This window comes from Hypanus sabinus, chromosome 15 (assembly GCF_030144855.1).
Source record: "Hypanus sabinus isolate sHypSab1 chromosome 15, sHypSab1.hap1, whole genome shotgun sequence".
Classification (NCBI taxonomy): Eukaryota; Metazoa; Chordata; class Chondrichthyes; order Myliobatiformes; family Dasyatidae; genus Hypanus; species Hypanus sabinus.
The window spans coordinates 18,643,140-18,667,058 of NC_082720.1; the positions used below are offsets into that span (position 1 = coordinate 18,643,140).

At 41.9% G+C, this 23,919-nt stretch overlaps 1 protein-coding gene across 1 annotated transcript in view; it reads right to left on the minus strand.

Moving 5' to 3' along the window:
- Window positions 1-23,919, minus strand: part of shtn3 (shootin 3) — a 172,379-nt gene that overhangs the window by 34,791 nt on the left and 113,669 nt on the right. Inside the window, exons 3-8 of the mRNA XM_059990769.1 lie at window positions 23,090-23,184; window positions 22,653-22,809; window positions 21,259-21,356; window positions 18,391-18,472; window positions 16,007-16,101; window positions 8,921-9,067 (exon numbers count right to left, since the gene is read on the minus strand). Of these exons, the coding sequence (XP_059846752.1) occupies window positions 8,921-9,067; window positions 16,007-16,101; window positions 18,391-18,472; window positions 21,259-21,356; window positions 22,653-22,809; window positions 23,090-23,184 (674 nt within the window). The remainder of the gene's footprint in view (window positions 1-8,920; window positions 9,068-16,006; window positions 16,102-18,390; window positions 18,473-21,258; window positions 21,357-22,652; window positions 22,810-23,089; window positions 23,185-23,919) is intronic.

Below are 23,919 nucleotides of genomic sequence, written 5' to 3' on the forward strand. Positions count from 1 at the left end.
ATGAGACGGACAGTTTTCCTGGAATGTAATTCTTCCGTATGTTAAAGCTGAAAACTGTTGCTACAGATTAAACTTTCATGTTACACTATTATGAAGTCATAGCACACGATTAACCTGTCTAACAGATTGCACAATGTCTGCACACAGAGATAACCGAAATACATTTTACCCTTGCATATAACCATATAACCACATAACAATCAGAGCACAGAAACAGGCCATCTCGACCCTCCTAGTCCGTGCTGAACTCTTAATCTCACCTAGTCCCACCTACCCGCACTCAGCCCATAACCCTCCACTCCTTTCCTGTCCATATACCTGTCCAATTTTACTTTAAATGACACAACTGAACTGGCCTCTACTACTTCTACAGGAAGCTCATTCCACACAGCTATCACTCTTTGAGTAAAGAAATACCCCCTCGTGTTTCCCTTAAACTTCTGCCCCCTAACTCTCAAATCATGTCCTCTCGTTTGAATCTCCCCTACTCTCAATGGAAACAGCCTGTTCAAGTCAACTCTATCTATCCCTCTCAAAATTTTAAATACCTTGATCAAATCCCCCCTCAACCTTCTACGCTCCAATGAATAGAGACCTAACTTGTTCAACCTTTCTCTGTAACTTAAGTGCTGAAACCCAGGTAACATCCTAGTAAATCGTCTCTGCACTCTCTCTAATTTATTGATATCTTTCCTATAATTCAGTGACCAGAACTGTACACAATATTCCAAATTTGGCCTTACCAATGCCTTGTACAATTTTAACATTACATCATATATGTACACTACCTTGAGAATTCTTTGATTGATGGACACATTAGAACATATTTTGGGTAATGAGTATCCCCCTTAATGGTGATAATAACTGAAAGGTGGAAAGGACGCTGGAAGAATCATTTAGCAGGAAGAACAAAAGAAATAATAAGAGCAAGTTATTTAGCTCCTAAAAAGAGCACCCACTATTCTAGGGTGAATTCCAAAGAATCAACTGTTCCTTCTCCGTTTGAGAGAAGAAACGTCTTCTCACCTCAAACTCTTCAGCCTAGAAATTCATTTGATCAATTCCAAACTAAGGGTTGGACCAGCAGCACTAGATTGTCACCACAATTGAGGACACGTCTAATATGCCAAAGAAGGATGTTATGGACAAAATGAGAGGTGAGGACCTCGATAAAGTCACTGTCACTAAAGAGATAGTGATGAGAAAACTAGAGGGCCTGAAGGTAGATAAGTCCCCTGGTCCTGATGGGATGCATCCCAGGGTGCTGAAGGAATTGGCGGAGGTTATAGTAGACAGAAGTTATAGTAATCATTTATCAAAACTCTCTAGACTCTGGGCAGGTCCCGGCAGATTGGAAGACAGCAAGTGTCACGCCACTTTTTAAAAAAGGATGTAGGCAAAAGGCGGGCAACTATAGGCCAGTTAGCTTAACATCTGTAGTCGGGAAAATGCTTGAAGCTGTCATTAAGGAAGAAATAGTGAAACATTTAGAAAGGAGTGGTTCCATTAGACAGATGCAGCATGGATTCAGAAAGGGCAGGTCTTGTTTGACAAACTTACTGGAGTTCTTTGAGGACGTAATGAGTGCAGTGGATAGAGGGAAACAGGCGGCATTTCCAAGAAGGCATTCGATAAGGTGCCACACAAGAGACTTATTAATAAGATAAGAATCTGTGGAGTTGGAGGATGTTGGATAGTGGATTGGTTAACCAATCAAAGGCAGAGAGTCGGTATAAATGGGTGTTTCTCCGGTTGGCAGTCAGTAGTGAGTGGGCTGTCGCAGGGGTCGGTGCTGGGCCGGGCCCGCAGCTGTTTACCATTTACATTGATGATTTGGAAGAGGGGACTGAGTGTAGTGTAGCAAAATTTGCTGATGACACCAAACTGAGTGGAAAAGCAAATTGTATAGAGGATGTGGAGAGTCTGCAGAGGGATATAGATAGGTTAAGTGAGTGGCCTAAGGTCTGGCAGATGGAATACAATGTTGGTAAATGCAAGATCATCCACTTTGGAAGGAATAATGGAAGAGCAGATTATCATTTAAATGGTGAAAAACTGCAGCATGCTGTTGTGCGGAGGGACCTGGGAGTGCTTGTGCATGAATCGCAAAAAGTCAGCTTGCAGGTACAACAGGTTATTAAGAAGGCAAACAGAATGTTGGCCTTCATTGCTAGAGGGATTGAATTCAAGAGCAGGGAGGTCATGCTGCAACTATACAGGGTACTGGTGAGGCTGCACTTGGAGAACTGTGTGCAGTTCTGGTCTCCATACTTGAGGAAGGATATACTGGCTTTGGAGGCAGTGCAGAGGAGGTTCACCAGGTTGATTCCAGAGATGAAGGGGTTAATCTATGAGGAGAGATTGAGTTGCCTGGGACTATACTCTCTGAAGTTCAGAAGAATGAGAGGGGATCTTATCGAAACATACAAAATTTTGAAAGGCTTAGATAAGATAGAGGTAGGAAAGTTGTTTCCATTGGTAGGTGAGACTAGAATTAGGGGACATTGCCTCAAGATTCAGGGGAGAAGATTTAGGACGGAGATGAGGAGAAACTGTTTTTCCCAGAGAGTGGTGAATCTGTGGAATTCTCTGCAGGGAAACAGTTGAGGCTACCTCACTAAATATATTTAAGAAACAGTTAGATTGGTTTTTACATAGTAAGGGAATTAAGGGCTATGGGGAAAAGGCAGGTAGATGGAGCTGAATTTACAGACAGATCAGTCATGATCTTATTGAAAGGCAGAGCAGGCTCGATGGGCCAGATGACCTACTCCTGCTCCTATTTCTTATGTTCTTATATTCACTTCTGTGACTCTTGTTATATGTCAGGAAACTTGATTCTTGATATTTTAGTAGGATTTTATCTTGCCCTAAAACCCTTCCAGGATGCTAGAGCGTCCAAAATGTCATTAACAGAGAGGCAACACCCATTATGTATCTGCTGTATGATTTTCGACTTTCTAATCAGTTCAAATGTTATTTACTAACAGAAAAATCTAGTTTTATTAACTCTATTTTCTGCCAAACTATGCTGTTTATAAAGCCAAAATTCAAATCGTGTCTTTAACAGATTTCAATCTGTTTAGTGCACAAAATACTTGATGTATTTCCTTAGGCCTCGCTAAAAAAATTTACCAATCACAATACTTCCATCTGTTTAAAGGTCAATTTAAAGCAGCTTGTATGAAAGGCGATGTGAGCTTACACAAGTGCTTATAGCAACAGCATTGTTTTTACACTGATTACTGGAAAGGGCATCAGATCTTAAAGGGGCACTACCCACAACAGTCACTGAATGTAAAAGGCTGCATTCGGGATGAAGGAAATGAAGTGGAGGGAATGTTTAATAATTACACCAAAGAGCTCCAGCTTCAGAGGATTTAAATGTGACTTGAGATACCATTAGCTGCACAAATGACTCCGCGAAAATACTCTGTGCACAGAGGTATCTGGGTCAGTTCCCTGATATTACTGGAAGATGACCCATATCTTGATTAACATTGCCTTTATGCATGATCTGCACTTGAAAAATGGAGACAGAGAATCCAGCTTTGATCTTTCAGTCCTCGGTGCAATTAATAACACCCTGTTATCTCAAAAACACGAGGAAGTCTGCTGATGCTGGAAATCCAGAGCGACACACACAAAATGCAGGAGGAACTCAACAGGTCAGGCAGCATCTATGGAAACGAATAAACAGTTGAAGTTTCGGGCCGAGACCCTTCTTCAAGACTAAGAAGGAAGGGGAGGCTGCCTGAATAAAAAGGTTGGGGGGGGGGGAGGGGAAAAGGCTGGCTGGAAGGTGACAGGTGAAGCCAAATGAGTAGGAAAGGTAAAGGGCTGGAGAAAAAGGAAACTGATAGGAAAGGAGAGTGGACCATAGGAGAAAGGGAAGGAGGAAAGGACCCAGGGGGAATTAATTGGCTAGTGAGAAGAAGTAAAAGGTCAGATTGGGGAGAAGAGGAAACTGGGGCGATGGGGGGGGGGGGGAATTAGTTTACTGGAAGGGGAAATCGATATTCATGCCATCAGGTTGGAGGGTACCCAGATGGAATATAAGGTATTGCTCCTCCACCCTGAGGGTGGCCTCATCTTGGCACACGAGGAGGCTGTGGATTAACAAGTTGGAATGGGAATGGGAATGGGAATGTCTGGCCACCAGGAAGTACTGCTTGTGGACAGTGCGGAGGTGTACAGCCTGACAAAGGGGCCTAGGATACTTTGCCTGTGGAAGTCAGAGTCACGGTTAGGGTCGGTTCCCCAGCCTCAGGACCACTGCTGTTCACTGCTCACTATTGCAAAAGCGAAGTCATACAAATCTCGTAACACTTCCAGAAGGCAGAAGATCCCCAGTGCACATGTGCAGGTGTTGCAGCTGCTGCCCCACGGCCCTGGAGAGCAGAGTTCAATTCCGATCTCAGATGCTGTCCGTGTCTAGCTTGTGGCTGTGTGCACAAGCTTCCTCCCACATCCCATCAGGATGCAGGTTGGCAGATTGTAAGTTGCCAATTAATCCCTAGTACATAGGTGAGGACATTGGCCCATCAGATTTGCTCTATCATTGCTGACGATGAGGACATGAGTAAAATAAATAAAAGGGATTGATGCAGGATTAGTATAAATGGGTGGTAACTGGACTCAGTGGGCAGGATTAGTATAGAACGTAGAAACATAGAAAACCTACAGTACAATACAGGCCCTTCAGCCCACCATGCTGTGCCAAACATGTCCTTACCTTAGAAATTACCTAGGGTTACCCATAGCCCTCTATTTTTCTGAGCTCCATGTACCTATCCAGGAGTCTCTTAAAAGACCCCATCGTATCCGCCTCCACCACCATCGCCGGCAGCCCATTCCACGCACTCACCACCCTCTGTGTAAAAAAAGCTTACCCCTGACATCTCCTCTGTACCTACTTCCAAGCACCTTAAAACTGTGCCCTCTCATGCTAGCCATTACAACCCTGGGTAAAAGCCTCTGACTATCCACACAATCAATGCCTCTCATTACCTATCAGGTCACCTCTCATCCTTCATCGCTCCAAGGAGAAAAGGCCGAGTTCACTCAACCTATTCTCATAAGGCATGCTCCCCAGTTCAGGCATCATCCTTGTTAATCTCCTCTGCACCCTTTATATGGTTTCCACATCCTTCCTGTAGTGAGGCGACAAGAATTGAACACAGTACTCCAAGTGGGGTCTGACCAGGGTCCTACATAGCTGCAACTTTACATCTCAGCTCCTAAATTCAATTCCACGATTGATGAAGGCCAGTGCACCGTATGCCTTCTTAACCACAGAGTCAACCTGCGCAGCAGCTTTGAGAGTCCTATGGACTTGGACCCCAGGATCCCTCTGATTCTCCACACTGCCAAGAGTCTTATCATTAATATTATATTCTGCTATCATATTTGACCTACCAAAATGAACCACCTCACACTTATCTGGGTTGAACTCTATCTGCCACCTCTCAGCCCAGTTTTGTGTCCTATCGATATCATATATCTCCATCAGCTTACCAACCACTGAAGTAAGACTCACTGGTCTATAATTTCCTGGGCTATTTCTACTCCCTTTCTTGAATAAAGGAATACCATCTGCAACCCTCCAATCCTCCGGAACTTCTCCCATCCCCACTGATGATGCAAACATCATCACCAGAGGCTCAGCTATCTCCTCCCTCACCTCTCCCAGTACCCTGGGGTACATCTCATCCAGTCCTGGTGACTTAACCAACTTGATGCTTTCTAAAAGCTCCAGCACATCCTCTTTCTAAATATCTGCATCCTCAAGCTTTTCAGTCTGCTGTAAGTCATCCCTACGATCACCAAGGTTCTTTTCTGTAGTGAATACTGAAGCAAAGTATTCATTAAGTACCTCTGCTATCTCCTCTGGTTCCATACACACTTTTCCACTGTCACAATTGATTGGTCCTATTCTCTCATGTTTTATCCTCTTGCTCTTCTCTTACTTGGAGAATGCCTTGGGGTTTTCCTTAATCCTTTCCACTAAGGCCTTCTCATGGCCCCTTCTAGCTCTCCTAATTTCTTTCTTAAGCTCATTTCTGCCAGCCTTATAATCTTCTAGCTCTCTATCATTACCTAGTTTTTTGAACCTTTCGTAAGCTCTTCTTTTCTTCTTAACTAGATTTACAACAGCCTTTGTACATTACAGTTCCTGTACCTTAGCATCCTTTCCCTGTCTCATTGGAACACACCTATGCAGAACGCCAAGCAAATATCCCCTGAACATTTGCTACATTTCTTCTGTACATTTCCCTGAGAACATCTGTTCCCAATTTATGCTTCCACGTTCCTGCCTGATAGCCTCATATTTCCCCTTACTCCAATTAAACGCTTTCCTAACTTGTCTGTTCCTATCCCTCTCCAATGCTATGGTAAAGGAGATAGAATTGTGATCACTATCTCCAAAATGCTCTCCCATTAAGAGATCTGACACATGACCAGGTTAATTTCCCAATACCAGATCAAGTACAGCCTCTTGTAGGCTTATTTACATATTGTGTCAAGAAACCTATTTGAACACACCTAACAAACTCCATCCCATCTAAACCCCTCGCTCTAGGGACATGCTAATTGATATTTGGGAAGTTAAAATCTCCCACCATGGCAACCCTGTTATTATTACACCTTACCAGAATCTTTCTCCCTATCTTCTCCTTGATGTCCCTGTTACTATTGGGTGATCTATAAAAAATACCTAGTAAAGTTATTGACCCCTTCCTGTTCCTAACTTCCACCCACAGAGACTCTGTAGACAACCCCTCCATGACTTCCTCCTGTTCTGCAGCAGTGACACTATCCCTGATCAACAGTGCCACGCCCCCACCTCTTTTGCCTCCCTCTCTGTCCTTTCAGAAACATTTAAAGCCTGGCACTTGAAGTATCCATTCCTGCCCCTGAGCCATCCAAGTCTCTGTATTGTCCACAACATCATAGCTCCAAGTACTGATCCGTGCTCTAAGCTCATCCACTTTGTTCATAATACTCCTCGCATTACAATAGACACATTTCAAACCATCGGTCTGAGCGCATCCCTTCTCTATCACCTATCTGTCCTCCCTCTTGCACTGTCTCCAAGCTTTCTCTACTTGTGAGCAAACCACTCCTTCCTCCATCTCTTCAGTTGGGTTCCCACCCCCCAGCAATTCTAGTTTAATCTCTCCCCAATAGCCCTAGCCCTAGGACATAGCCCAATGCCCACCCCACCAGGATTTTGGTCCCCCTGGGATTCAAGTGCAAATTTATTCTTTTTGTACAGATCACTCCTGGCCCAAAAGAGGTCCCAATGATCCAGAAATCTGAATCCCTGCCTCTGCTCCAAACCCTCAGCCACGCATTTATCCTCCACCTCACTCTATTCCTATACTCACTGTCACATGGCACAGGCAGGAATCCTGTGATTACTACCTTTGTGTTCCTGCTTCTTAACTTCCTTCCTAACTCCCTGTAGTCTGCTTTTGGGACCTCCTCCCTTTTCCTGCCTATGTCGTTGGTACCAATACCTTCCATGACCTCTGGCTGTTCTCCTTCCCACTTCAGGATATTGTGGACGTGATCAGATGGGTGGTAACTGGACTCAGTGGGCAGAATGCACTGTTTCTGTCTATAATACTTTCTTCAACGTCAAAACAGTGTTATATGTCTCCCTAATGTTGCTTTAGAAAGCTGGAAAACATTTATGTTATCCCACTGGGAGGTTTATAAGTAGCACTGTCATGCTCTCCTTTGTAGCACCAGTCTAATTCCTTTTAGCAGACACCACCAGCTGCACTCTTCCAACTACTGGAAAGTGAGAATTTATTGGAAAAAAATCATTACTTCAAAAAATATTGATTTCTCCATCTGGTGTACAATTCCCTCCCTTTCTCTATTCCCCACTCTGACCTTACACTTCTCACTTCCCTATCACTTCCCCCTGGGTCCCCTCCTCCTTCCCTTTCTCCTATGGTCCCCTCTCCTCTCTTATCAGATGTTTTCTTCTCCAGCCCATGACCTTTCCCACCCACCTGGCTTCACCTATCACCTTCCAGCTCGCCTCTTTCCCTTCCCCCCACCTTTTTATTCTGACATCCTCCCACTTCCTTCTCAGACCTGAGGAAGGGTCTCAGCCCAAAACATCGACAGTTTTGTCCACGGATGCTGCTTGATCTGTTGAGTTTCTCCGGCGTTTTGTGAGGATTTCTTGGAAGACCCTGTGCCCAGTTTCTTCAGAAGGCAATATTTGTGAAAGGGGAAAGGAGAAACAAACAATGTGTAGGGTTAACCTAGATAAACAACATTTGAACAGGGGGTGTACTTTGGGAAGGCTAACAAGTGTGAGGTGCTGGAGAGAGACCAGGTGAAAGCAATTGACTGGTGGGCCCTGGGAAGTACTGAGGAACAGAAGGTCTCTGATGTATTAGCCCAAGTACCCCTGAAGGTGGTAGCACAGACAGACAAAGTGATGAAGGAAGCACAGAGGATGCAACCTCTCACATTCTTCCACTCCCAGTAGACCAAGCTGTGGGACTGGCTGTGAGCCAGTGTTCTCATGTTGCTGTTAAAGAGCTCCTAGTGTCAGTATGCTCGCACTTGCAGTCACTACAGATAAACACCGAGCTGTCAGAAGATCAAAATAATGGGCGGTGGGGGAAAAGATTGGAAATTCCATTGCTTCTGACTCATTTAATATTAGCCTAACTAGTCCATTTTTATTGAATAAAACACAAGAAACTCCATGCACCTTGCCATTTAGAATCATATACACAGTCAAGATGATTCTTCATTTTTAACTGGGAAGAACTGAAATGCAATTCTTGCTATTTAAATCAACTCAACTTGACCCATTCAATGTCCTCACCAGGACCTGGTGGGAATGCACCAGCAGCAAGCACGTTTCAGGTGACACCATTGTCTCTACCTGTAACTGATGCTGAAGCCTCTCCTCCTCCAGAGTCTTTGTGATGGTGGACACCTCCTCCAGGGCTTTGAGCAGCTGTACACTGGGATCGGCCTGCTGCAGCAGGATGGCGCTCTGCCGATTCACCTCCTTCTGCTTAACCAGCATCTGAAACAAGATCAGAATACAATAAAGCATTCCTGAAAGGAGAAGTCTCTCCTACCACTCTTACCTTGACATTTCTCCTCACTGCAAAACCACGGCAGCTAAACATCAATCTGATACTGACAGTTATGCATAGAAGTGCCTAGCCAATCTCACAGTGGCTGCTATTTGACTGGAAAATAATCACTAGTTCAATCCATTTGAGAGACAAGTTAAGCAAGAAACTTGTGTGCAACCGTGAACGCTTATTGAGGATGATGAATGATCTGCCATCCTCTTGGCAACATGAGTCAGGTGGTGCCATCTGATTCATGAGGACAGCCTGAGCTGGAGCTGTTGAAAACAAAGAAGTACTTGAAGCAACAGAGGAAAACAAACTTCTGGGAGATGGTGAAGTAATGGTAGACATTCCATTTGAAAAGAGAGTTGATACTGAGGCCAAGATGTCGTTTTGGCAGAGAAGAAATACTGAGGGTAATTGCAGTCCTAGGAGTGGTTTTGGTCTCAGACTTGGATGTTCCAGGTCAACAAGCTAGTCCGGTGCAAAGATAATAGCTATGGCTTAGCTCTTGATATGTCTTTTACCAAAATTCTTGAACTTTAAATGGTTTTACATGGTTAAAAAACAAAACGTTTTTCTAATTTGCCATATCTTGTCAAAAACTACCTTTTTCAAAGCTACAGTTAATTTAGGTTGTTGAAAATGGACCAGATACAATCCTTTGTTCTGAAGAGTGGAGGAAGGAGAAGTGTGGAGGTGTGGGCCTGAGAAAAAGAGTAATAAATGGGAGGGGGGTGAGTTGCTTCAGTTCAGAGTGAATTTTGAATTGGGCTTTGCTCTACATTCAGAATTACTAAAGGAGTTGGTGGAAGACAATTTGGAGTACTGCAGAGAAGGATCGGCAAAATGGGACTAAACTGAAATAGATGGCACGGCCTGAACATATGCCATAACAACTCTATAGGAAATCTTAGAGCTCTGTAGAAACAGGGCAGAGGCCTGAGGACAAAATAGCAGACAATGAATGAAACAGGTAATCATGGTCAGTTTTGTTGTCTAAAGTAAGTACTTCCCATTCTGTGGGTGCAGCCCATTTACACCTATACATGCAATTAAAAGTGTTTTCAAACGAATTTGGAATTTAATTCAGTCAGCTCATCTTTTCCTCTGAAACCATTTCCCAATCTGAACTGGGCGGTGCACCATGGTGCAGGGTGCTGAAGCATTTGCCAAATCAATAGAGGGCAACTAAAAATAAGAGATACAACTGTTTTGACACTCAGGTTCTGACAACAGTCAGTAGAGGTGGCTTTCATCATGATTCACGTCAGAAGTGCTCATATCTATCGGCATTCAGCAGTTAAGCCTACAGTGAATACTGGACTAGTAAACATATCCTTTTGGGCAGAGGATACAAGGGATGCAGCTACAAAGAAATGAGAAACGTGCTACAGTGCCATTAAATTATTTTACAAACCGTTTTACTTGATTATAAAGTGATTACTTTAGTAGCATGCAAACATATCATGGAATCCCATAGCAATGACTGCTTTGTGAAAATGAAGTTCAGCTCTGATTTAACCTTAATTAATTAAAGCTTAGCAAACAGTCTTTGATGAAGATAATGTCTTCAAATGGCTAGCATCAATGTTCATAGTCAAAGTAAATTTATTGTCAAAGTATATGTACTCTATGCTAACATATACAATACAACCTTGCTTGCAGGCATTTACAGGAAAATAAAGAAATACAATAGAATTTTTGAAGAACTAACAATGTATAAAAGAAAACAATTTGTGCAAATAAAAGAACACTGAGAATGAGTTGTAGACTCACGATTGTGCAGTTGTTGTAAGTGTGTCAGTAGGTTGAGGGATCGGTTCATGGTTGTGGTGAGCAGAGTTACCCACGTTGGGTCAGGACCCTGAGAGTTGTGGGTACTAACTGTTCCTGAAGCTGGTGCTATTGGACCTAAGGCCCCTTTTCCTCCTGCCCAATGGTAGTAACGAGAAGAGGACGTGGCCTGAATGGTGAGGGTCCTTGATAAAGGATGATTCTTTCTAGTGACGGTGCTCCATGCAGATTTGCTCCAACTCAAACCTCAGTGATACTATGGTTTGGTTGTGTCTAATGCCAACTGAACACATGTTACTTTTCCAAGCACTGGGACATTAATCACCATGCATTAAGGGTTATTATCGGCAGATGTTTTTAACCACAAACAATTCTACTGGTCAGAACAATTCTCCAGTGAAAATTGTGCATTATGTGTTGGCATATCGCTGTGAAAACAGTCTTATCATGTAAATGTGCTTGGCAATATTTTCTTATTTTCTAACTAATGTCTGTGGGCTTTGGATACTATACTGTACTTAGAGCAAACTGTCCTTATATAGCATCAGTTACATGTGCTCGTGTTCAAAATGCAGCCACTTTTGTCTCTGATAGTTGGCAATAAGTAAGCAATAAGACAATTCAGATCTGTTTCGCTCACTGCGGTTTCAAGCATTCAGACTTGGAAATGCCAAAAATGGTTAGGAGTGAAAATGAAACAATTTCATTACTTGAAAAAGTTAGGCACTACTTTTCAGCCTTACCTTTGGTCCACACTGGATACTTAATCTCACACCTGTGGCTCCAAGTAGCTGTTTCAACGTGACAGTGGCCACATCCCAGCACACCACTTTGACAGGGAAACAAAGCCAGGTGAGGGTAGCCGGCGGGTCTCATACTCTGGTAAGATAGGGACATGCCTGTCCTACCATGTGACAGTAGACTGGGCGGGTGAGATTTACAGTGAGATCCAATGACTGGGAAGGTGGTTCTACAGAGACCGAGGGCTATGATGAGGCATAAAACATGTTATGGTCGTCCATTGCAACCAGGGAAGAGACCTGTTGTGGCATCTATTCTTCCCACTGGACTCGGATGTCTGAAGTCAAGAGAGTGGAACCGCCCCAATACAACAGCGTTTCCTCTTTTAAAAACTGGCCTACACAGGTTTCTGGTCATCAGCAGATAAGGTGGACAACCTCCAGAGTATTGGTGGTATTCTAATTTGTTCTGTATTTCATTTAAATTCATAACTGGTTACTGAGTTAAGTAGTAGTTTGTCTTTTTTATAACTTTTTAACTATTTCTGTGAAACTTCAGCTAATTGGGACAGCCACTTAATTGGGCCAAATGTTCTAGTCCCAATTAACCTTAATCCACTGTATTTCATTAAGGCACAGTTCTCCACAAATGACAAAGAATAAAGGACAGGTGGGGACTACACGGTTCCAGAATATTAAGTGTGTAGTAGAGAAAGGAGAGGCGGAACAAGTGATAAGGAGGACACATGTACAGAGGGATGGTCTGACAGAACATGGAGTTAAATGTGCAGAAAGAATAGGTAAATTTAGGAAGGAGAACAAAATTCTAGGGATGGGTGTATGGGGAGCTGGGTTAAGCACAACAGGCAGAGATTCAAACAGACAGAGGAGAAATGGGCTAAAAATTCTATATCTGAATGCACGGTGTCAGAAATAAGGCGGATAAGCTTGAAGCCCAGGTGCGAATGGGTAATTATGATGTTGTTGGGATAACGGAGACATGACTGCAGGGGGATCAGACCTGGGAAATGAATGTACAAGGGTATACATGCTATCGTAGGGACAGAAATGTGGGCAGAGGGGGTGGGGTGGCCCTGTTGGTGAGGAATGAGATTCAGTCCTTTGCAAGGGGGGACATAGGATCAGGAGAAGTGGAGTCTGTGTAGATAGAATTTAGGAACAGTAAGGGCAAAAGGACCCTAATGGGTGTTGTCTACAGGCCACCAAACAGTAGCATGGATATTGGGTGCAAGTTGAATAGCGAGTTAACATTGGCATGTGGCAAAGGTAATGTCTCAGTAGTTATGGGGGATTTCAACATGCAGGTGAAATGGGAGAATCAGGTTGGTGCTGGACCCCAGGATAGGGAGTTTGTAGAGTGCCCAAGGGATGCACTCTTGGAACAGCTTGTACGAGAGCCGACCAGGGACAAAGCTATTCTGGATTTAGTGTTATGTAATGAACAGGATTTGATAAGCGATCTTGAAGTAAAGGAGCCATTAGGAGGTGATCATAATATGATAAGTTTTTATCTGCAATTTGAGAAGGATAAGGGCAGCTCGGAGGTGTCAGTGTTGCAGTTGAACAAAGGAGACTATGGAGCCATGAGGGAGGAGCTGGCCAAAGTTAACTGGACGGATATCCTAGCAGAAAAGACAGTGGAACAACAATGGCAGGTATTCTTGGGAATAATGCACAAGGTGCAAAATCAGTTCATCCCCCGGAGAAGGAAGGATTCAAAGGGGGGAAAGGGGCCAAGTCAGAGATTGCATAGCATTTAAAAAAAAGGAAGTATGACAGAGCTAAAGTGAGTGGGAGGACAGATGTTTGGGAAATTTTTAAGGAACAACAGAACTTAACTAAAAAAGCAATACGGGGAGAAAAAATGAGATACAAATGCAAGCTAGCCAGGAATATAAAGGAGGATAGCAAAAGCTTTTTTAGGTATGTGAAGAGAAAGAAGATAGTTAAGAACAATGTTGGGCCCTTGAAGAATGAATTGGGTGTAATTGTTATGGGAAACAGAGAAATGGCAGAAGAATTTAATAAGTACTTTAGATCTGTCTTCACTAAGGAAGACACAAGCAATCTCCCAGATGTATGGATGGGCCAAGGACATAGGGTAACAGAGGAAATGAAACAGATTGACATTAGGAAGGAAATGGTGATGAGTAGACTGATGGGACTGAAGGCTGACAAATCCCCAGGTCCAGATGGTCTGCATCCTAGGGTACTAAAGGAGGTGGCCCTGGAAATTGTGGATGCATTGGTAATCATTTTCCAATGTTCCTTAGATTCAGGATCAGTTCCTGAGGATTGGAGAATGGCTAATGTTATCCCACTTTTTAAGAAAGGAGGGAGGGAGAAAACAGAGAACTATCGACCTATCAGCCTAACATCAGTAGTGGGGAAGATGCTAGAGCCCATTATTAAAGATGAAATAGTGGCATATCTTGATATCAGTGATAGGATTGGGCCGAGCCAGCATGGATTTACCAAAGGTAAATCATGCTTGACTAATCTATTGGAGTTTTTCGAGGATGTAACCAGGAAGTTAGACAAGGGAGATCCAGTGGATGTAGTGTACCTCGATTTTCAGAGGGCATTAGATAAGGTCTCACATGGGAGATTGGTGGGTAAAATCAAAGCTCATGGCATTGGGGGGAAGACATTGACATGGATAGAAAACTGGTTGGCAGATAGAAAGCAAAGGGTAGTGGTGAATGGGTGTTTCTCAGAATGGCAGGTGGTGACTAGTGGGGTGCCACAGGGCTCGGTATTGGGACCACAGCTGTTTACAATTTACACCAACGATTTAGATGAAGGCATTGAGAATAACATCAGCAAATTTGCTGATGATACTAAGCTGGGTGGCAGTGTGACATGTGATGAGGATGTTAGGAGAATTCAGGGTGACTTGGATAGGCTGGGTGAGTGGGTAGATACTTGGCAGATGACGTTTAATGTGAATAAGTGTGAGGTTATCCACTTTGGGAGTAAGGACAGGAAGGCAGATTATTATCTGAATGGTGTAAAGTTAGGTAAGGGAGAAATACAAAGAGATCTAGGAGTCCTTGTTCATTAGTCACTGAAGGTGAATGAGCAAGTGCAGCAGACAGAAGGCTAATGGAATGTTGACCTTTATTACAAAGGGAATTGAGTACAAGAGCAAGGAGATCCTTTTGCATTTGTACAGGGCCCTGGTGAGACCACACCTGGAGTATTGTGTACAGTTTTGGTCTCCAGGCTTAAGGAAGGACATCCTGGCTGTAGAGGAAGTGCAGCGTAGATTCACGAGGTTAATTCCTGGGATGTCAGGGCTGTCTTACGCAGACAGGTTAGAGAGACTGAGCTTGTACATGCTGGAATTAAGCAGATTGAGAGGGGATCTGATTGCAACATATAAGATTATTAAGGGATTGGACAAGGTAGAGGCAGGAAATATGTTTCAGATGCTGGGCGAGTTCAGTACCAGAGGGCATGGTTTGAGAATAAGGGGTAGGTCACTTAGGACAGAGTTAAGGAAAAACTTCTTCTCCCAGAGAGTTGTGGGGGTTTGGAATGCACTGCCTCGGAAGGCAATGGAGGCCAATTCTCTGGATGCTTTCAAGAAGGAGCTAGATAGGTATCTTATGGATAGGGGAATCAAGGGATATGGGGGCAAGGCAGGAACCGGGTATTGATAATAGATGATCAGCCATGATCTCAGAATGGCAGTGCAGGCTCGAAGGGCTGAATGGTCTACTTCTGCACCTATTGTCAATTGTCTATAACAGTCAGTTCAAGAAATAGCCAACTGATCATGATTCAGAACTTACTAAAATACATTACACTCAATGGATTACTTTTGAAAAATAACCACTATGGTGCTTACTATGCTTACTATGCACAGTAAGAGACCTGTTCGGCAATAACACCATTTGTTATGACTGTCATTTTTCTAAGCCTCTCTCTCCAACCTCATGTGTTTGTTTGGAGGGCCTGTATTGGTGAGATTATGTTTTGAATACCCTCTTGCACTCTCTATGAAGGGGAACAGTTTGTAATAGCTTTTCAAGTACGCACCATAATAACATTTTCTTTACTCACTGAAACTAAATAGACTCCTTTTCCATTCTGCAATCTCCACATTAATCCTGTGTTAGCTTGTTATTCACCTTCAATCACAGATGACCATTCTTAGTAATTCAAAAACAGTAGCAATATTCTGACTGGACTGCACAGTCAAGTAAGCTCATCCATGCACGTTGAACAAGAACAGCATCCACAATGTTCCAATAAAGCAGCTTAACACCTCCCCCCCCTCCCCCGATGTATGTCTTTTTCAGGTTGCCCTTGTGCACCTACCTCATGAGCAAAGGATTCCGCCTCCTGCCTCAGGCTCTGTTCCAGATCCAGTTGTTGCCTCAGCTCCTCATACTCCTGGGTAGCCAAAGTGGACACTGGTCCAGGAAACATTGAACAAAGAGGTTACTGCAAACCCATATATCCAGCAGAGAATCCTTATGAACACACAAAAGCCAAAAAGGCTCTTCATAGCACTATTGAAACTGCAAAAATTCCTTCCAAGCTGTTTCATTTTTGCCACACTTTTCAAAGGCTCTCTGAAGAGTCTTTCTATTGACCAAAATATTGAATTTTATATTACATATACTGAACATTTTAATTTGGTATTTGAACATTTTTTCAGAAATACATAAAACTAATTTTTCATCTATTCTATGTGTCTTGTAGGATAATTTTCTTCCATTCCAGTTCTGTGAGTTCCAAGGTGGCTGATGAGGCTAATCTCATCAGTGTGCAAAGATCCACTGATAGTATGGATGTAGTTCAAGGCTCCAATATGAGGCACAGGGGGTGAATTATGGTCACACAGCAAGAACAGAGATGAACAGATAGGATCCTGGTAGAAAGATGTGAAGGACATGAACACATAAATCAAAGTTCCTAAAAGGACACTGGTATTAACACAGCAAGACATCTGTGGAAACAAATAGCAGACCAAAAACGATCATCAAACCACCTCAGAGACTGAGTGAGAGTAGATGAGTGAGTAAGGGACTGTATTTGCTCAATACAATTGCAGTTAATGTAACTATCTGTGTTGGAAAACACATTTCAATTGACATTAATGTAAATATCTTTGCTGGAAAGCATTATTATTTCTTGCAGGTTTATGAAGACATAGTTTTGTGTTTGTTTTCTTTAAGGGAAAAGATGGGTTATTATGTGTGTATGTAATAAAGAATTTCACTTCCCAGTGTGCAACGTAGGTGGTTCACCAGGAACCAGAAGTGACATTGCTGAATGGAGAGTGAGCGCTAAGAGTGTGGAGCTAGAAGCCATGACTGTTAATAAATCTGTTAGCATTTAAACCCATGCAAAGTTTGTCTTTTATTAAGAACAAACTTAACAGATGCTATCAGTGGTTTCCTTGTCCATACTTAACCTGATGCAATGAGATTTCAATTCGTCCAGAGTTAATGTGATAGACTTCCAAGGATATTTGTTCCCACAAGCCTCTGATAAGACATAATTTTCTGCTGGGTCTATAATTATACAGAGAAAGAGTACATTCTGGCTCACTGATTTAAAAAAAACTCCAGGAGATTGAAAAAGAATGACTGCACCATACTGGGAGAACTCTCTCAATTTTGGCCCACGTTCCTAACAATCACCAATAAGGAAAATCAAACAGAGCCCTCAGGTGCTGGAAATCTGAGATGTGAAAAGGCCTTTGAAATGCTGGGTGCATTTTTTTTTGTGTAACTGGATTGCTTCAGGATTATCTGTTTGTTTTGATCTGATTATTCTCCTTGGTGACATTTGGATACAACCAAGTGGTTCATTAGGATAGTTCAAGAGCAATTAATAGTCAATCGGTTGCAGTGGAGCCATAAAGAATACACTGGGTAAAAATGCCAGATCTGTTTATCTGGAGTTAATAAATAAACTAGCACAAATTTCATCATCACCACCTGTAGCCTTTTTCTCCAGATTTAATGGACCTAATAATTTAAATTCAGAATTGCTGTGTTGGGATTTGGCTCATGAGTAGTTATTAATTACTGCCTCTGTATTATGAACCCAGCAATATAATTGGAATACTACCATGCCCATACAGAGTAACCAAAGAATTTACTGTGGACTTCAGAAAGAGTAAGACAAAGGAACACACACCAGTCCCCAGAGGGGTCAGGTTTCGAAAGAGCGAGCAGTTTCAAGTTCCTGGTGTCAACATCTCTGTCAATCAACCATGAACTCAACATATTGATGTAGTTGTAAAGACGCATGGTAACAGCTATATTTCATAGGAGTTTGAGGAGATTTGGGATGTTACTACAGACTCTCCCAAATTCTACAGATGTACCTTGGAGAACATTCTAACCAGTTGAATCACCATCTGGTATGGTGTTGGGGTGGGGGGGGGGGCAGACGCACTGCACAGGATTGAAGTAAGCTGCAGAAAGTTGTAAACTCAGTCAGCTCCATCATAGGCACTAGTCTCCCAAGCACTCAGGACATCTTCAAGGAGCGATACCTCAAAAAGGCGGGATCCATCATTAAGGACATTATCACTCAGAACATGCTCTCTTCTCATTGCTACCATCAAGGAGGAGGTATAGGAACCTGAAGGCACACACTCAATGATTCAGAAACTGTGTGTGTATATATATATATACATTTGAAACTACAGTTCTCCAGAAGGGGAGCCAAGTGTTTGAACTCACCTCTGTTGAAACTTTTGATTGTTTTGGCTTGTTTTTCCAGCACATTCTGTAGCTCTTCCACCTCAGCTTGTTCTTTCTCCAGCTAGAAAGGAATTGTGCACACAGGTCTCACTAATATTACCTTTGATCCAGTAAATTTATTATTCTGAGATGAATCACAGGGATTTGTAGATGTCACAAACTATCATGACTCACCACATCTATGATGCTCCCAAGTATACCTCCACACACAGTGACAAGGATGGCCTGCACGTCCGAATGATGGGTCACTCTTAATACTCCATGTTACACTTATCAAATTTATCTTAAATGTGGTTAAACTCTTGAAATTCTACTGGGGGGATGCTCTGCTCATCATTATTACATATAATTACAAGCACACAGAAAGGACAAATTTCACTCTGGATGGTATGTAAATAGATGATATTCACTTTGCCATCTATCATTTATGTTTCTGTCCTGCACACATTTTCTGAAACAGCTGAAGAAGGAGCTCAGCCCAAAACATCAACTGTTCCTTTCCACAGATGCTTCCTGACCTGCTGAATTCCTCCAGCATTTTGTGTGTGTTGCATCCACAGCCTTTCTTGTGTTTCTGAAACTGCCACTGCTCAGAGTTCAGGTAACAATATCTGTTTGTCTATCCTCACCTTTCACGTCCACATTGACCAGGACAGTAGCAAATAGGTTACTTCATTTTAACTAAACACCCATCACAGCCACATTCTACCTACTTTTGATTGATACCAAAAGTTCCAGAAATAACATGGGTGGGAGTGGGTGCAGGGAAAGAGAAATTAAAGGGCTTTAGGGCTTTGGATAAATACAGAGATGATTATAAAATTAAAGAAATAAATCTTCAAATGATTATTTAATGTAGCATCTCAAAGTTCTGAAAGATGAAAGAAGTTGTGTAAATGCATCATTTGCTTGTAAGAGTTATGTCTCTGAGACATAAAGGAAAGCTTAATTTTACATAAGAGGAATTCTCTCTCAAAGAAATGCATATTACATCCATGAAGAGTGATTCATCATATTAATATAGCCAAACAGAATATAAATGACCGAAAGAACACATTATTCATCAAAATTCTGACACATTAGAATGGGCTATGTGAGATCATGGATTCAAGCGTTTCAGAATTAGACTTTGAATATACCAGGTAGATGTTTGTGATTATAACATATTTGTGGGAGTCCAGTTAGCTGCATGGAAATACAGAATGTTAAAATATCTCTAGAGTTGAAACAACACTGGCAGAATAAACCTTGCCACAGTAAAATGTTAAATTGGTGGTGAGATCATCTGTCATGTATCCTATCTGTCAGCATACAAATGAAGACAAATCCATTGCCTTCTGCTTCCCAAACTGTTGAATCTTTATGACACACAGTGAAGTCTAATTTAAATTAAGCTCACGAGCTGTAGACAGTAAGAAGAATTTCAATGATGGGATACATTTAAAAAACCTTTGTGATTATAAATATTTTTTTATTCTGCCAGTGTTGTTTCAAGTCTAGAGATATTTTAACATTCTGGATTTCCATGCAGCTAATTGGACTCCCACAAATATGTTAGGATAAAGATGTTCATGGCTACACTGACAACTACTTTTTTTTCCAAAGTGTTGCTTCCTCAGAAATCTTTATTGTTTATGATAGACCACTTGAAGCTAAAAACAAATATGATTTCAGACTATCACATAAGAATTTGGAGAAACAAAAAAATAACTTTTATTGAATATAATGCATATAATTGTGCATATATATAATGATACTAATGTTTTGCAATGGTTCAACTAAGCTAGAAAGTTTTGTTGATGATTTTCATTTGTACTCAGTGTCTGAGGCTTCTCACTTAAGTCTTCAACAATAATCAGCCAGTATTTATGGGGTCCAGTTGCCCTGATACCCTTTCTCCAGGACCACAATGTTCTGGTGAAATCTTTCACCATGCTCGTCACTGACAGTGCCAAGATTTGCAGGGAAGGATTCTAAATGGAACTGAAGAAGATGAATCTTTAGTGACATGTTCATGGTTTTGTAAGCTTGAAGCATGTTATCAACCAGCTGCACATAGTTTGGTGCTCTGTAGTTGCCAAGAAAATTTTCAACAACATCCTTCAAAGCCTTCCATGCGATTTTCTCCGGTCCCACTAGAAGTTCTTCGAACTGCCTATCATTGATGACCTGTTTGGTTTGTGGACCAACAAATGTTGGCATCAGTTATTCTGACTTGAATTATGAATTGAAATAACAAATATAGGCAATTTGAAGAAATGGTGCACGATAGGGAAGTTTTATGGTGATTTTCATGATCTATAGCCTGAAATATATAAAATACACCCAAACGTATTCAGGAAGCAAAACCTTTGTTGTCCAGTGTTACTGTTTGTCCTTTGACAGCTAACAACAGGTTAACAACAATGAGTGCATCTTAAAGGAGGAAATGTTTGATAGACATATAAGGCGGTTAAACTTTAAGCACTTAATGAATTGTATGCCACCCCCCCCCCCCCAGCTGTACTTTGGTTAAGGATTATGTGAAAGATTTGCATCCATTTGGTTACTATTCCTTCCAGTAGTTGATGAACAGAGCATTTCTATCATGTACAGCATCGGTATTCTAAACCTGCAGAGCCCAGAGCAGAACCGAGCACAGGATTAGTAGCTCCGAGGCTAACTGGCAGCTTGTTCATATAATGAGTTTACTTACAGAGTTCATTAATCCAATATTCACTATGTCAGCTCATTCCAGCTAGTTTAGCCTGGATATAATTACCCTTTGTAGAGTGTGCTAAGGCTAATTCTGCAAATGGGGAGAAATCACAACACAGTTTTCATACTTCAGAACTGTAAGGCACTTACTCTGATGGTTAATTCCTCAATATTGTTCTGTAGTTCGTGTACTTGACCAGCAAACTGTTTCTTTTCCTCCAGCAGCTGTGTTACAGTCTCCTGCAGATCTGCAGACACATGATAAAGAAACAATCAGATTCCTCCTTCACACATATCTTCCCATATCTATCAGAAGTTCATCTCAGGACCCTCTTGAACATCATTTTTATTCAGCAACCTGAAAGACCATCTATAGAATTTGCTGACAATGCAGCTATTGTTGCCAGAATTTCAGACGGTGTTGAGAAGGGTGGTTGAATAGTGTCACAGCAGCAACCTTGCACTTACATCAGCAAAGCCAAAGAATTGATTGTGGACTTCAGAAAGGGTAAGACAAGGAAACACATGCCAGTGATGTTAAACCTGATTCTGAACCAAGGACTGATGGTTAAGAGGAGAATAATTAAGGATGATCTACGCACTTCATTAATCCTAAATCCTGAAGGTGGTCCTGAAACAACTCACCAATTGGTTTTTGGTGGTGATTACTCACCATTGTTGCACAATGACATGCTATAGGCTCTGAAATGAGAGGCTTCTGGTCAATGGAATTACTGTAAAGCTCTTGGTTGTAACACCTGCCCAATTACTCAACTTGGCCTTAAGATTTATATCTCATGAAAGACTAAATTATGCACAGGGTCAGCTGGAGGAGTACTGGAAGTGGATATTTTTGGCCACGCTTTGTTATGAAATTATTGAAGCCTGATGACATAAATGATATTTCAACAAATGTTAAGCATCCCCTTCTCCGTGCTTCATGTGACGCTGTGGTACTGGTGCAATAGTGTTGTTGAACCTGACATTGATGCATACCCAACTGCAATAATAGGCAAGGCTGGGAACTTTCCTCAATTAATTCAAGTCTGTGGTAAATTATGATAACTACTGAGCCCCGGGACCTCCTGTTCAAACTCTGTGACGCCCAATTTTTGTCTTTCAAGTGGATAATCCAAGTGAAACCTGGTTACACAAAGCTCTGAGTAAGCACAATCCACACCCTGCAAATTGTGGATCAGATGTTTACATCATACAAGGAAGCTATTCAGACAGTTGTATTCACAATAGAGAAGGTGGATTATTTTGATCACTCCCAGCATTTCTGCTCAACCATCCAAAGTCTTTTCGGTTAAGTGCTCATTCCAATATTTTTTAAATTTCAGAAGACTTTTTGTTTCCACCAGTATTTAAGGCAATGAGAACACCCAACTATACCTTGGGTGAAAAATAACATCTACAATTCACAGCTAATATTTCTGTCAATTCCCTAAAACGTATGTACCCTATCTCAATTCCCTGCCACATTGCAAGTGGGAAATATTTCCTCCTCCGGTTCCCATTTTAGTACAGGAATCGATATTCACCTTTAACCTGCTGCTGATACTGAATGTAGGGGTCAGGGCTGGTGTCCTGTGGCTCCTCCTCTGTCGCACCACAATCTGAGATGCTGGGCAAGAGGTCGTCGAGGCACACCCGTGATGTTAGGCTTAGGTACTTCAGCTTCTTGTTTTCGTGACTGAGCTGCAACAATAAGTCTTTGAATGAAAGATCGTCACGACCACACAAAAAATGTTTTGTAACCTGGAATGTCATGAGCATCAAGCCGTTTCACTATTCATGCACTTAACTTCACTCTGAAGACAATTTCTGACATTTCCTCAAATCTCTAAATACTGATAAGTATTTAATATGGATTCTGTATTCAGTTTTATTCCATGCCTAATTAGACTGAGGACACTTGACCATTGTTCCCCCCCTGCCCCCCCTTAGAAGCACCGAGTTTAATAAGAGGTATTTTTACCTTTGTGGCTAAGACTTCTGCATTCTCTCGACAGGATTTTTCAATCTCTAATTGTGTGTGAAGAGCATTGACTTCTTCTATAACCATCTGTGAAACTGTGAGAAGGGATAGGTTAATTCATCAAATCACTCTCTCTCTCTTTTCGGGAAACCTAAAGTTCATTAATCTGTAACAGTCATTGGCAGCTGACTCTAGTTTGCCACTTAATCCTCTGAAACACACAAACGTGTTTGTTGAAGCTGGATGATCATATCGCTTTCTATTATCTCAGAAAATATTACACTGCAGAGAGTGAATCTATTACATAATGCAATTGAAATACAAAAAAGGTAATGGGCTGAAGGCAGAACCTATCACTTTACAATTTGCAAGTAATAAACTTACAGTATATTACACATTCACTGACATTACTGTGCTTTCAATCATATGAGCCTCATAAAGGAAGATGATTGTCGTTGTTGGAGCTTAATAATTCCACCCAGTACATTGTAGCAGGAGTTTCTCGGGGCAGTGTCTTAGACCCAATCATCTTCAACTGCTTCATCAATTACTTTCCGTTCATCATGAGACCAGAAGAGGGGATGTTTGCTGTTGAATACGTAACATTCATTTGCAACGCCTCAGAAAGTTAAGCAGTCCATGCCAATGTGCAACTAGATCTGGACAGCGTTTAGGTACGGGCTGATAAATAGTAACATTTGCACTCACAAGTGCCAGGCAAAGACCAACTTCAACATAAGAATCTAACTATCTTAGAAATTCAATGGCATTATCATTATGAAGTCTCATGCCATCAACATCCTGAAGATCACCATTGACTAGAACTTCAA